General features: G+C 36.2%; 1 protein-coding gene across 6 annotated transcripts; it reads right to left on the bottom strand.

The window, feature by feature from the left end:
* Positions 1-4,821: 4,821 nt before the first annotated feature.
* Positions 4,822-11,170, bottom strand: LOC138327466 (heat shock 70 kDa protein 12B-like). Of its 6 annotated transcripts, none has more exons than XM_069273575.1 (6): positions 11,072-11,133; positions 10,191-10,243; positions 8,542-8,864; positions 8,027-8,245; positions 7,168-7,327; positions 4,822-6,830 (listed from the first exon to the last, which is right to left on the bottom strand). In XM_069273575.1, exons 3-6 carry the CDS (start codon positions 8,845-8,847, stop codon positions 5,770-5,772), a joined length of 1,746 nt encoding a protein of 581 aa, XP_069129676.1. In that variant the 5' UTR covers positions 8,848-8,864; positions 10,191-10,243; positions 11,072-11,133; the 3' UTR covers positions 4,822-5,769. The 6 variants fall into 6 exon arrangements, with proteins under 6 accessions (XP_069129676.1, XP_069129678.1, XP_069129675.1 ...); XM_069273577.1 differs by having other exon boundaries at positions 8,542-8,850; positions 11,072-11,120; XM_069273574.1 differs by lacking the exon at positions 10,191-10,243 and having other exon boundaries at positions 8,542-8,850; positions 11,072-11,170.
* Between the last annotated feature and the right edge of the window lie 1,863 nt (positions 11,171-13,033).

The raw sequence follows: 13,033 nt of genomic DNA, 5'->3' as shown, positions 1-13,033 counted from the left end.
TTATCATATAACGATAATATTGTTTTGTTGGTATTTCTGAGAAACAATGCAATGTTTGTATGAAGTGTGTTTTGAAAAATGAATAAAAATATTTTCGAAAAACAGGAAAACAACTTGAGAAACGTTAATTGCTATTCAGTTTGATCCTTCGGAGATATATACACAACATTTTAGGACAAACCGTCAAATAGTAAACTGTTTGTATGCACTGTTGTAAAACTAAATACACTGACTACGTTATCTAAAGCATAAATTCGCTATTTACATAGACAATTTATAATTTCATCATCGGCGATAAAGGCTGTTAGGGTTGTATAATTACACAATAAGTGAACTGTTAGCGAATGTTTTAAAACTAATGTGTCTGTTTAAACAAACATCATAACTGATCATCATTGTAATCATATATCGACTATAAAATCGTATAAGGCATTTTTCTCACAAGTAGACGGTTGCCATATGGTATATAATATATATCTAAATAGGCCACCTGCCCAACAACAACGGAATTTTAGGTGGTTCCCCAAAACGTCATGTGGATCAATATGTGGTAATACCAGACATACATTTTTATTTATTTAACGTGTTTCATGAAGGCTGAATTAAAACAAATCTTTTTTTTTAAGAGAGATTTATATTGGCCTAGTTTACAAGGAAGGCCACTCTAACCTATCAGATTTGTAGTGCGTGGTAAGGCCTAGTTTACAAGAAAGGCCAATGTAACCTATCAGATTTGTAGTGCGTGGTAGATACAAATATTCATTGTGGTGGTTTATTGTTTAATTTAAAAGGGTATTAATCGAACATTCTTTTATGTAGATTTATTTATGTGTTAAAATTGTATCGACCGAGTGTGACATCACCGGAAATCAGGCGATTTTAAATACCCAAAACGTATTTCTAATCGTGTTGTGATGTTTATTTAATGCTTAAATATTCATCCTTTTTATTATACTCAATGCCGTTCAGCTGCGAGCGAAGGTTTAGCAGAAACCAGTTCCGGTTACGATATAAAGAGTGCATGTGCACTCAAATGGTTGTCAAGAACTTTTCCAGTTCCATCACACACAATATCAAGAGAAAGAGATTAAGATCCGTACAACCTTTTTAACAAATGAAAAACACTAGTAGAACTGAAGTACAGTACTAATGTTTGTGGTACAGATCTAGACTTATCCCTTGTCAACTGTTGTAGCCATAGGTCAGTTGCCATTTGGGCATGCTGGTGATATTGTGTGACAATATGAAGCTACTTTGAATTCAAATGTCATTTTGTAACCATCTTTATCCGAAAGTGCAAATGTAGATCTACTTAAAGTCGTCGTTTAGTTAAGTCAAATAATATTTACAAAAACAAAAGAGACAATGTTCGGTAAATATGTGACCGCGCCACAATATTCAGTACTATTTACATTAATACCACACGTTTCATGTTACCACTAGAGGTACTATAATCAGCGTATACGTATAAGATATATGGATACGTATTGGGAGTGACGATTATTTATAAAACATTTCATATTTTCTGTACGTATACTTCTTCTTGTATCCCTATTTAGTAGCGCGAGATTGAACGAGAATTTATTGTGACGTCACTATTACATGACATCATTATAACGTTTCGCTTCGACCAAAACGTCAGGCTGATGGACAAGCTGTGGTACACGGGAAGGAAATAAATATTGCTTTTCTACAGAAGACAGTTCGCTATTTCTATATTGATCTACTTTCAATCTTCACAACACTGAATCTCGTTTAGATTAACACAGAGTTTTGCGACCACATGGCGTTGAAATGAAGATAACATTGCCAGGTTTCCCTTTACCGTTGCGAGAAAAAAGGGTCATACACATACATGTATGAGGGTGAGGCAACAAACCATTTATGGCCTGGATGCCTCATAGTATTGTCTCGTGATGGGATAGAGCCCTTGCCTTCGGCAAGATACTCCATCGCCGACAGAACATAAACGATTCTCATCATTTGTACAATAATAAAAGCTGTCTAAGCAAGAATGAATTGTTTTATATAAATCCCGGGTCAATCAACCTAGCATGAAATTAATCCAACCAAAGATATTAAAGCATCCTAATCCGACTTTTGTTTTGCTAATACCCTATTATGGTGTTCATACATCGCTGATCAACTGATTCGTTCGAGTGTATGCAGCAGAGGATGTACCTAGGTGTCACAACAAAACATCAGGAAACATTAATCCTTGATACAAAGGGAAAATAATTGATCATTTCAATATCATATTGATATCAATATTCAACCGATCTTTATGAAAAATAAATGTAAGAGAAAGTGAATTTATCAGTTTCTTGTAGGTTGTTTGCTTGCGTAGTTTATAGATTCTCCACCGCTGACATTTTTTTCTCTATCAAAAACAGGAGCAGATGAATAAGTATTTTTATTGAGTTACAAAAGTAATTAACGTCCTTTTAACAGCCGGGGTCAGTGTTTTGTGGGAATGCGCCGCATGTTCGAACTGTTTTAGTGATACCTCACTGGATCATGCCACCAGAGACACATTACAATAGTAAATAGTAAATTGTAATATGAAGTTTTCTTTCAATTTCCGAATGAAAATCTATAAGGCTTTGAATTTCAAATTAGCCAGATAGCCTTTATGCGTTGAATCAACTGAAATTACAGGAATAAATAATAAATAATATCAGTGCAGTATGCCCAGTAATCGGTGACAAAGACTGACTCATATGGTAGAAAGACAAACGCCAATGTAACATGGAAAACGACATCATTATTCGGCGAACAAAGTAAAATACGTTTTACTGCCAGTAAGTGTACTTATTGTAAATAGTTAAAATTAGAAACAGCTAAACACCAAATAAATTTAAATTGTATTTTATACTTCACCAACGCGCACTTATGTTATTTGTTGTTTTTTAAACGCCATACTGCTATTTTGATTCGAATCAATTCACTGCATCTTAGTGGAAACATTGTGATATCGATTTATAAGCATCTACATCGTGAATGCAGTAAAATACCCGGTATCAATTTTATAATACTGGGTTGCTGTGTAGAGGACGCAATTCAAGTCTCGGAGAATCCTATCATTGAACACAAAGAAAAATTGATGAAATCTGTGTCAGCATTATAGGATTATTGTTATATAAACCTCCCTACAGTGCGATAATTAATGACACTTCGATTTCCTGCTAAAAGTACAACTAGTTATTGTCCTTGGTTATGACATTGATGTGGTAAATACATTGAGAACATTGATCTAGTTATCGGTAATGTATATCAAATCTTGTCAATGTGAAAATACAATCTTTGTACTTGCATGCTGACCTTGCTCCTAAGTATCAGCTATAACTTTATCAGTTAGAAAGCTTTCGTTGGTTCCTAGATAGAAGAGAACATCTGACGTCAATACATGGTGATAGAGACTTAATGGGACACAATGAAACACCAGTAAAAAAAGCAAGACGGAGGAAGCCAAAAAATAGGTCATTACATAATGGGACACAATGAAACGCCAGTAACTAAGCACGGCGGAGGAAGTCAAACAAGGGTCATCACATAATAGGACACAATGAAACACCAGTAACTTAGCACGGCAGAGGAAGTCAAACAAGGGTCATCACATAATGGGACACAATGAAACACCAGTAACTTAGCACGGCAGAGGAAGTCAAACAAGGGTCATCACATAATGGGACACAATGAAACGCCAGTAACTTAGCACGGCAGAGGGAGCCAAACAAGGGTCATCACATAATGGGACACAATGAAACACCAGTAACTTAGCACGGCAGAGGGAGCCAAACAAGTGTCATCACATAATGGGACACAATGAAACACCAGTAACTAAGCACGGCAGAGGGAGCCAAACAAGGGTCATCACATAATGGGACACAATGAAACACCAGTAACTTAGCACGGCAGAGGAAGTCAAACAAGGGTCATCACATAATGGGACACAATGAAACACCAGTAACTTAGCACGGCAGAGGAAGTCAAACAAGGGTCATCACATACTGGGAATCAGTGAAACACCAGTAACTTAGCACGGCAGAGGAAGTCAAACAAGGGTCATTACATAATGGGACACAGTGAAACACCAGTAACTTAGCACGGCAGAGGAAGTCAAACAAGGGTCATCACATACTGGGACACGGTGAAACATCAGTAACTTAGCACGGCAGAGGGAGCCAAACAAGGGTCATCACATAATGGGACACAATGAAACACCAGTAACTTAGCACGGCAGAGGGAGCCAAACAAGGGTCATCACATACTGGGACACAGTGAAACACCAGTAACTTAGCACGGCAGAGGGAGTCAAACAAGGGTCATCACATACTGGGACACAGTGAAACGCCAGTAACTTAGCACGGCAGAGGGAGCCAAACAAGGGTCATCACATAATGGGACACAATGAAACACCAGTAACTTAGCACGGCAGAGGAAGTCAAAAAAGGGTCATCACATAATGGGACACAATGAAACACCAGTAACTTAGCACGGCAGAGGAAGTCAAAAAAGGGTCATCACATAATGGGACACAATGAAACACCAGTAACTTAGCACGGCAGAGGAAGTCAAAAAAGGGTCATCACATAACGGGACACAATGAAACACCAGTAACTTAGCACGGCAGAGGGAGCCAAACAAGGGTCATCACATAATGGGACACAATGAAACACCAGTAACTTAGCACGGCAAAGGAAGCCAAACAAATGGGTCATTACATAATGGATCAAAATTTGTAACTAAAATAACCGGAATGTAATACATACTGTATATACATATATTATTCCAGTATTATCTAAAATACAACCATTGCTATTATATTGACTTATATTGATTTATTTGTGCACAAAAGATACAAAGGTAAAAAGAACAATGGGTTGATCAAGTTATGTTATTACCGTTGGAAGAAATCTAGACATAACAAAACCATCAACTTATCCGATGATTCGATTCGAGCGTTTTCGACACCTGTGAGTTTTTAATGTTGTGCTTCTTGATTAATTCGCCTTTTTCTAAAAGACATCTCTGTGAATTATTTTCTTTGGTTGATATATTTAGGCATAAACGCCGATTAACCTGTCTGATGACCCAGGTTATAAACAGAGCGTGATATAGTTTAGACACTGTGGTATCCGAGGGTGATTCCAACCAGACTGCTAATGTATAATGCGGCGGTAATGTCCACTACACTGCAACTTTCAACAATGTATCATTTTATTACTTTCCTACACACGTTTTAAATAGCTTTAAACAATGTCAGTTACATTCGTATTAAATGATGTTATAACTTAATTTGAGATTTTAATATAAAACTCTTCGTTTTAAACAATCAACAAAGTAGGTTGTAAGAATTAATTGATCGAGCATCAGGTATGGAACCTAAACTCAAGGAAGTCATCTTCGTCCTTGCTCAACCGTATTAGTAATTTACATAACAAACCAAGAGGAGCTATCTCTCATTTTAATGCTACTAATGAAATTCAATTAAATAAAATAAATTATAAATCACAATTTTGAAGCAATATTTATTTTGGTTTTTTGCTTGTTATTTAATTTTTATTTTTATGATTACTTTTTAACGTAGAAAATAAGAAAACAGCGGTAAACAATTGTCGTACAGACAGCTTTGTTCAAGGGGAGACAATTCAAAATTCAGACATAAAATGAATTGTCCGTCCAATACCACTCGTAATTAAAACTTATACCTTGCATTACAATGTTATACTGTCCGTATAACTATTAAGTTGTTATATTATTAATCATTCATTTCTTAAGAAAATCGAAAGAATCTGTGTAGGAGTCTCCAAACCACTCATCAGTCATCTTTACTGTGAATTCCGTTCCTCCGAACTTCATTTCCACTTCGAGGGTGGCATCCAAAGGCCACCCGCCATTCGGCATTTTGATGTACATGGTACCGAGTCTATAACAGGATGAATCTGTGATAAATCTGGGTACTTGTGAAGATGCATAGATACCGATACCCTCTGTGGAATCCTTTTCCTCTGGTCCATAGGTCCGTGTCACAGTACTGCCAACCTCAACCTCATCTCCGGCATTAACGAACGGATCAAAACAGTTCCGACACATCCATCTACTTTTTCTCGCCTGCCAGAACTTGTAGATATCGGGATGAATGTCCGGATCAAAAACCTCGTTCACTTCCACACCATACGAGTACTTCATTACTCTGGATTTGATAGTGTCAGGTTGATGCCCAAACAAAACGGCTCCTTTCAGAACTGCAAGACCGGCATCCCCTGGAGACACAACAGTTTTCCCTGGAAAGTGATGTCGGATGGCTGACTGCAGCATCTGCGACTCGGAAAAGCCGCCGACAAGTAGTATTTTAGAAATATCTAATTCTTTGGTAGTTTTTATAGCCTTTTCTGCACTAGTTATGACACCATCCACTGCCTCTTTGAAAAACTCCTTAAATATCTTTGCGTCAATCAACATCTTGTCACCTCGAATGATGACGGTGTTGCTGAAAGAAGAGTTACGTATGGATTCACTTAAATCCTCCTCAGTTGTGTTCTTGTAGATTTCCATTAATAGGAAGGGGAGACGAAAATTGACCCGACCATCTGACTCTGGTTTTATCGTTCTTTTCTTTGTCTCAAAATCACGGAACAGGTCCAGGTAGTCCTGCATGCATTTAACTTTAAGTTCAGTTAGAACGTCGTTTCCAAAGAGCTTGATCAGAAACTGATTGAATTTGCTATCTACGTTGGTGCCTCCGAACGATCCACCACAGGCGGCCTGAAGCTCACGGATCTTCCTGTCTGGAAGGATTTCGTGTAGGGTGATGTCCACAGTTCCACCTACAACAGTACAAATTACAATCGTCTTCTGTTGGTGTCAGTTTAAAAGCAACTTATTATGTAGCCTAGATGACAATAACAGCCCTTCTACTAATCAGCATAGGTTTATCTTGTATTGTTGGTTCTAAGGATCTGGTTTCTAAAATTAATCTCATTTATTTTCCTGATTTTCTGCCGCTTTCACATTCTGTTCGAAGAAATGTTGATTGCTCATAAAATAATGCCTTTCTAAGTTCACAAGGGTCAGGGAAGGTTTAGCGGCAGAATACAATGTAAATATGAAGTTACTGTATGACGGGGGATAACTCGTACAAACAGACTGTACTAGCCAACTTACCTCCAATATCTATAACCATGTACTTCGTGCCGACCTCAAACTCCACAAAGGATGTTTTCCTGTCTACCGAGCTGAGCTTTGCCATTGGCTGTTTCATGCAGTACAATGACGCAGCCTCTGGTTCTAAGGCCAAAGTCAGTTGATCTTTGGCGATCCCTGCCTGTAATTATAAACATAAATAAACTGATATTCCGGTAAAATACAATATGATATACATCAATATGGAGGAGTATGTAATAATTAAGGTTAACATTAATTCATTCAAGCCATAAAACAAAGTGTATTCTAAATAAAATACGAAGCGGTTCATCATAAGATTACACTCTGGATTGTATGTTATAGTCCCATTATTAACATAGAAATTCGATTAAAGTTAATATTTATACTGTAATTCAGTATGATTTCAAAAAATCCAATATTTCTTTGATGGACTATTTTACCAATGTTCATTACGCCTTTTTTCAGCCAATAGCAAACCACGATACAAACTGCGATGACACTTAATGTGTACGGTATGAGATGATGACATAAATTTTCAGGCTAATGAAAGTGCCATTACAGGCAAGATTGATTTATTTTAGAATAAATCCAGTGACTGCCATTTCATGACCATACGGATATTTTTTAAACTGTTTTGGAATTTATGAACTATGATAATGTTTTCATTAAAACATAGAATCTAGTTTCCTCGACCCATGCGTCTATAGTTTAATATAATCTCTTCTTTAGTCACCTCATTAATAAATTATTTTGGACTATACAATTTGTGATAAATTTACTACGATCCTTAGTCCCAGAATGATTAAATTGCCCTGGACCCATCTTCTTCGATCAAAAATAATTATTTTATTCAACTTACTTCCTTCGCCGCCTCCCGCATGAATTGCTTGGCGCTGTCGTCCCAGATGGCTGGTACGGTGAGGACCCAGCGGATCACCTCCTCGTCTATACCGTCCATCTGTCTATTAATGGCCTCCATCAGGTGTTCCCGGAGGTAGCGGATAGCCATAGAAAATATCGTCATGGCCGACATCTTCTTCCCATTGATGTCCTGTATCATACTGGACCGACGGAGTTCCTGTGGAAATCATCAAGCGTTATGAAACTGACATTTACAATGAATTTTGTCATTTTGTTAATTAAGCATTGATGTCATAATTTTTCATCGCAGCATGAAAGACATTTTGTTAGCAAACTTTGTGATAACATATATTTCTATAGTAGAATGTAAATATGATACATCAGTGAGTTGTTAAAGTTTTAGCCCACCACAAAAAATAAATCATTATATATACTACAAAAGAATATTCCATTCTCAGCTGTTGGAAGTACATTAGGCATAGTTAATCCAAAAACCTAGATACAACTACATACCCTGTTGTTGTGTAGCAGCATTTTGAACCGTTTGAAGTACAGCCAGCCATGGTGTTCTTCGTTCTCCGTTAATTCTGAATACTTGTTCTCGGCATCGTATCCAAAGGAATGAAACGTTCCGTCTGAGTGTAGAAGGATCGTTGACGGTGTTTTCAGTGATACTAACGTCCGTCCTCCTGCTATCCAGTTATTGGCCGATATCTGTAGCGGGTCCCGCTCGTATTCGTGGCGGAAGGAGAAAGCGTAACCAGAGAAAGTAGTCCCAAAATCTATCGCTGCCGAAATCAGTGGAGTGCGGAAAGCCATCGTCTGAAATACATAAACTGAAGAAACATACGCAGGACGTAACAATGCTCTATTGCTTCTTAACAAATTCAAAAGTCTCGTTGAGTATTCAGAATTGAGATAATCCGATTAATCCGGAGGTGAATCGGTAGATAATGTAAAACACTTTATAACTACTGAGGAATGTTTTTTTCGCATCTTATATATTTTGTGCATGCACTAATTTCACCATATTCTCCAGTAATTCGCGATCAAAAGCTGTTACATTTCAATGACAGTTGAATGATATTTCAGACAATTAATATTGCAACATTTGAATTTGCGTTTGAACGAACGCAAAAAATGTGATTTACATTACATAAACGTTAAAACTCGAACTGTTGAAGCAGAATTTTGTTACCTCACAGATTTAATTGCCTACGTGAAATGTAGCACAATGTCAACAACAATGTCATTATATTATGCTGTAAAATGCTGCCTGCATATAGGCTGTTTATCTGTACATGGTTTGCTCACATTTACGTAAAAACTAGTATCGTCGTTTTTGATTGGCTGAAACAACGGTACAATGATTTCAAAGAATTCCTAACATTGAATTCCATGGGATTGGATTGAAGGTTCGCAGTTTATGTAGCGTATACTTATACTTAGTCTCTGATTTTTGTTTTATATCTCACTGACATCAAACTCAAGTTAATTCTTCAATGAATGATTTTATTGCTTTTGAACTTAGTAAAGTAGATGATGACATTTTTTCTATGATGTTACTATGATGGACCAGGCAACATAACGTGATCAATATGTGTCGTTCTAATATTATTGTGGTTATGTTTACTGGTGTATCTTCTAACATTATTCAAACCATGTTCTTTAATTATGATTCTAATAATTTATTTAGTTGATTCAAAACGGCGAGGTTTTCTATAATATTTTGATATCAGATGCATTTGTTTTTCTTCGCGACATAAATGTATCGAGAAATCCATAAAGAAATAATTAGTAACGAAATAAAGACTACATGTGAATGAATTACTATATATAAATAAATGTTTAGATAATTATCTGTAGATTTGATTGATTTACTTCATTAAACACAAAACCAGGATTAATATTTCATTTAAAGTGTTTCATCACTAGAATAGGTTACATGCTGAGTTTGTGAAATGTAAAGCAAAATACCAAGCTAGAAACAAGTGCAATCTTCAATAAAAACAGTCAATATATTTAATTATCACATTTATATGTATGTGTTGTAGTACAGTCAGTCGCTTTAATTAGTTATGATCGCCGAAGGATTATTTAGTTTATCTACAGAAAGGCATATCAAAATGGTGTGTAGTTAAAATTGAAGAATTGAAAAATACCTGCGAGATATAGGGAAATTGACAAAGTCAGGGCCCTGGAGATAGCCAGTCTCCTAAAATACAAAGTCAGAACCCCTACAATAACACTGTTAGAATTGCTTCTCTGCCCTATATTTACAAGTTTAAATAATTCGAGTCCTTCAGAAATATGTCTATAAGGATGAAGTATTATATGGAAAATAACTGTTGATATTACTTCCTTGACCCATGTGAGTACACAATAATGTTGTAATTTATATTTAGACTTTAAAATATTTGAGATTTCATTAATCGAATCTTAAGTTATTTTAATAATCCTTTTTATTGTCTTGTTTGTAAGCCTTGACACACATTTTATATATTTTATTACATCAATTCAACAAACTACATTTAGAAGAAATTCAACATAAAAATAGTATTGCATCTGGTCGAGGCCGTCATTTCGTCTTTTAGTAGACTTCTTACTGATATAAAGTCATGACGTTACAATGAATTTCCTGACTAACACAGCAAGTGAAAAGTGTTCAGGTCATTTAACACTAATGATATATTTAAACAATCTTCCAAGGTTTAGTCAGTGGATATCAGGCGGATATTGAAAAAACCTAGGTATCTCTACATAATGCCTAACAGCAGATAAACACATCATTATCAGTGAAACAACGTGTCTACATTGAAACAGTGTACACAATAAAACTGTGTTTGACCTTCATGTTCTCGGTATACCTATGCAGTGTATTATATAGAAAACAAACTAGAAAATACTGAGGTATGCTTACGGATGCAAATCGTCAATAAAGTAACTGAAACACACTCCATGTCATTGTAAACAAACACATGGCTATATAACTTGTATATCATCATCTGTCCCATCCCTTACTGACATCAGTAATAACACTTACAGACCAGACTGTGTCACGTAAACACGTCCATCTTCACTACTACACAGATACACGGTTATCGTCATTAGCTTCCGGTTTCGGTTTGTATACATTTTATACAGGGTTTTTTTCTGCGGTATAACCCGCATTGCTAAACAAAATACATGTTCTCGGAACCATCTAATCATACTTCCACGAAAAATAACTACTATGGTTGACAATGCCTCTGTCATTGTACAAAGACACGTTGCCCCATTATTGTGTTAATATGACTGAAGACAAGGCCTTAAAGGGTGCAGCCAGATGTTTGAGCAACCAAATATACAAACTGACATAATTTATACAATACGACAAAAGTGAATATTGTCATAGTATGAAGTCCCCAACCTGACAATAGATAAACTTGTCAGAAAGTTTTTCCGTGGAATTAACAATAGATTTCAAAATGTGCAAGATGACATTCGTTTAAAATACGTGTTTATACAGAACATGTCCATAAACCTTTGACATATGTTTACTCTTCAATGACGTTTGTGTGTATGTCATGGTGAAGAGAAACATAATCTTTAAAGAAATCCCAGTTGTTGTAAATATGTTCACTAATCAAGAGTCTAAGGTCATTTGAGTGATTGAAATTCCCATGTATTAAGTAACTGACAAACGAAAAGAATTATTCCCCTTCACCTAGTGCATCAACTACGCGATGAGTTGGTTGACATAGTTTGTGATTCGTCAGATTAACATCACCTTCTTTGGAATAAACATTATCAACTACGCGATGAGTTGATTGACATGGTTTGTGATTCATCGGATTAGTATCACCTTCTTTGGAATAAACATGATCATGATTAACGTTCATATTCTCCTGCATGGTTGGATAAATTTGATTTGTTTGTATTCAGCGCTTCAGCGGAGGATTTTCGACCAATGGTACAACTGTACTAGAATGAGCCAAATAGCTATGGTTTTGCTTGATATTTGTTTCAGCGAATTTCGCGAAATCTTTAAAGGCCCACTACCTTTCCGAAACGAGTTTTAATTTTTAAAATTGGAATGTAAAACGAGATCGATAATTTTATAGAGTCGCAAAAGTTATTAACTTACCGTTAATACTACACACATTATTATCATCTGAAAAAAAATTCTTAAGATGAATAAAATGTTAAATTTCAAACGCGGGTCGCCTTATGTTCCCCACCGTCGTCCTAAACACCGCGCAGTAGTTGACTATCACTGCGTCAGACGGCAAAACAGTGAAATGAACCTCGACAGTTATCATATATTACGTAGGAAATCTTGCATTTTGTTTGGTGTTGTTACCTCATCCTAGGTCATCGATATGTAGTCTGTTTTCTTATGTTTTCAATGTTTTCAAGAAACCTTTAAATTTTACTCCGGAAAGGTAGTGGGCCTTTTCAATGGGAAAAATAATCAGATCATGGTTAATACATTTCCAGTGGGCAGTGATGAACGCTTTGGAGATAAACTTGACTCTCTAATCAAAAAATTGTGTTTGACAAAAAATATTACTACTGAATAGCGTACAGCACCAGACTGGTGTAGCAGACGACACGAAAGTCAGACGTTTCGCTACAAAATTGGCCATTGAGTCGACATGTCCCAGACGTTTCGTCCCATTGCTAATCGTATTTATCGCTTCATTTTGTTATTTAAATAATACAAATGTAGCGTGGAAATTTATGTCACGCTTAGTTTTTATTAGTTATAAAGTTAAAGTTTATTTGTATTGTAAAATAACAGTTTTATACTATTTAGTTGATAGTTTTAGTTTATATATATGCAGTATGTATAGTGTATATATACATACATAGGACAGTTAGGGACCAGGTGACCACGTGCACGTGCCCATCTGGGGTCGTTACGTATACGTAGGGAGCTAGGGCACCGCATTCCGTTTTCCATATAAGGAGTTGTTTACGACTAGGGCTGTGTATTAGGGTCCAGTTTGATGGACAGGTTGCG

The sequence above is a fragment of the Argopecten irradians genome, chromosome 7 (genome assembly GCF_041381155.1).
Source record: "Argopecten irradians isolate NY chromosome 7, Ai_NY, whole genome shotgun sequence".
Lineage (NCBI taxonomy): Eukaryota > Metazoa > Mollusca > Bivalvia > Pectinida > Pectinidae > Argopecten > Argopecten irradians.
The sequence above is the reverse complement of the archived record's forward strand: the minus strand, read 5'-3'. Positions and strand labels throughout refer to the sequence as shown.

Bases quoted from the DNA above. Each gene is read 5' to 3' on its own strand.
- LOC138327466 (XM_069273571.1), bottom strand. From the start codon at position 11,042: ATGGGACAGATGATGATATACAAGTTATATAGCCATGTGTTTGTTTAC. The intron at 8,246-8,541 runs GTATGTAGTTGT...TGATTTCCACAG, and splicing joins TGCTGCTACACAACAACAGG to GAACTCCGTCGGTCCAGTAT. The intron at 7,328-8,026 runs GTAAGTTGAATA...TTATAATTACAG, and splicing joins TGCGGGAGGCGGCGAAGGAA to GCAGGGATCGCCAAAGATCA.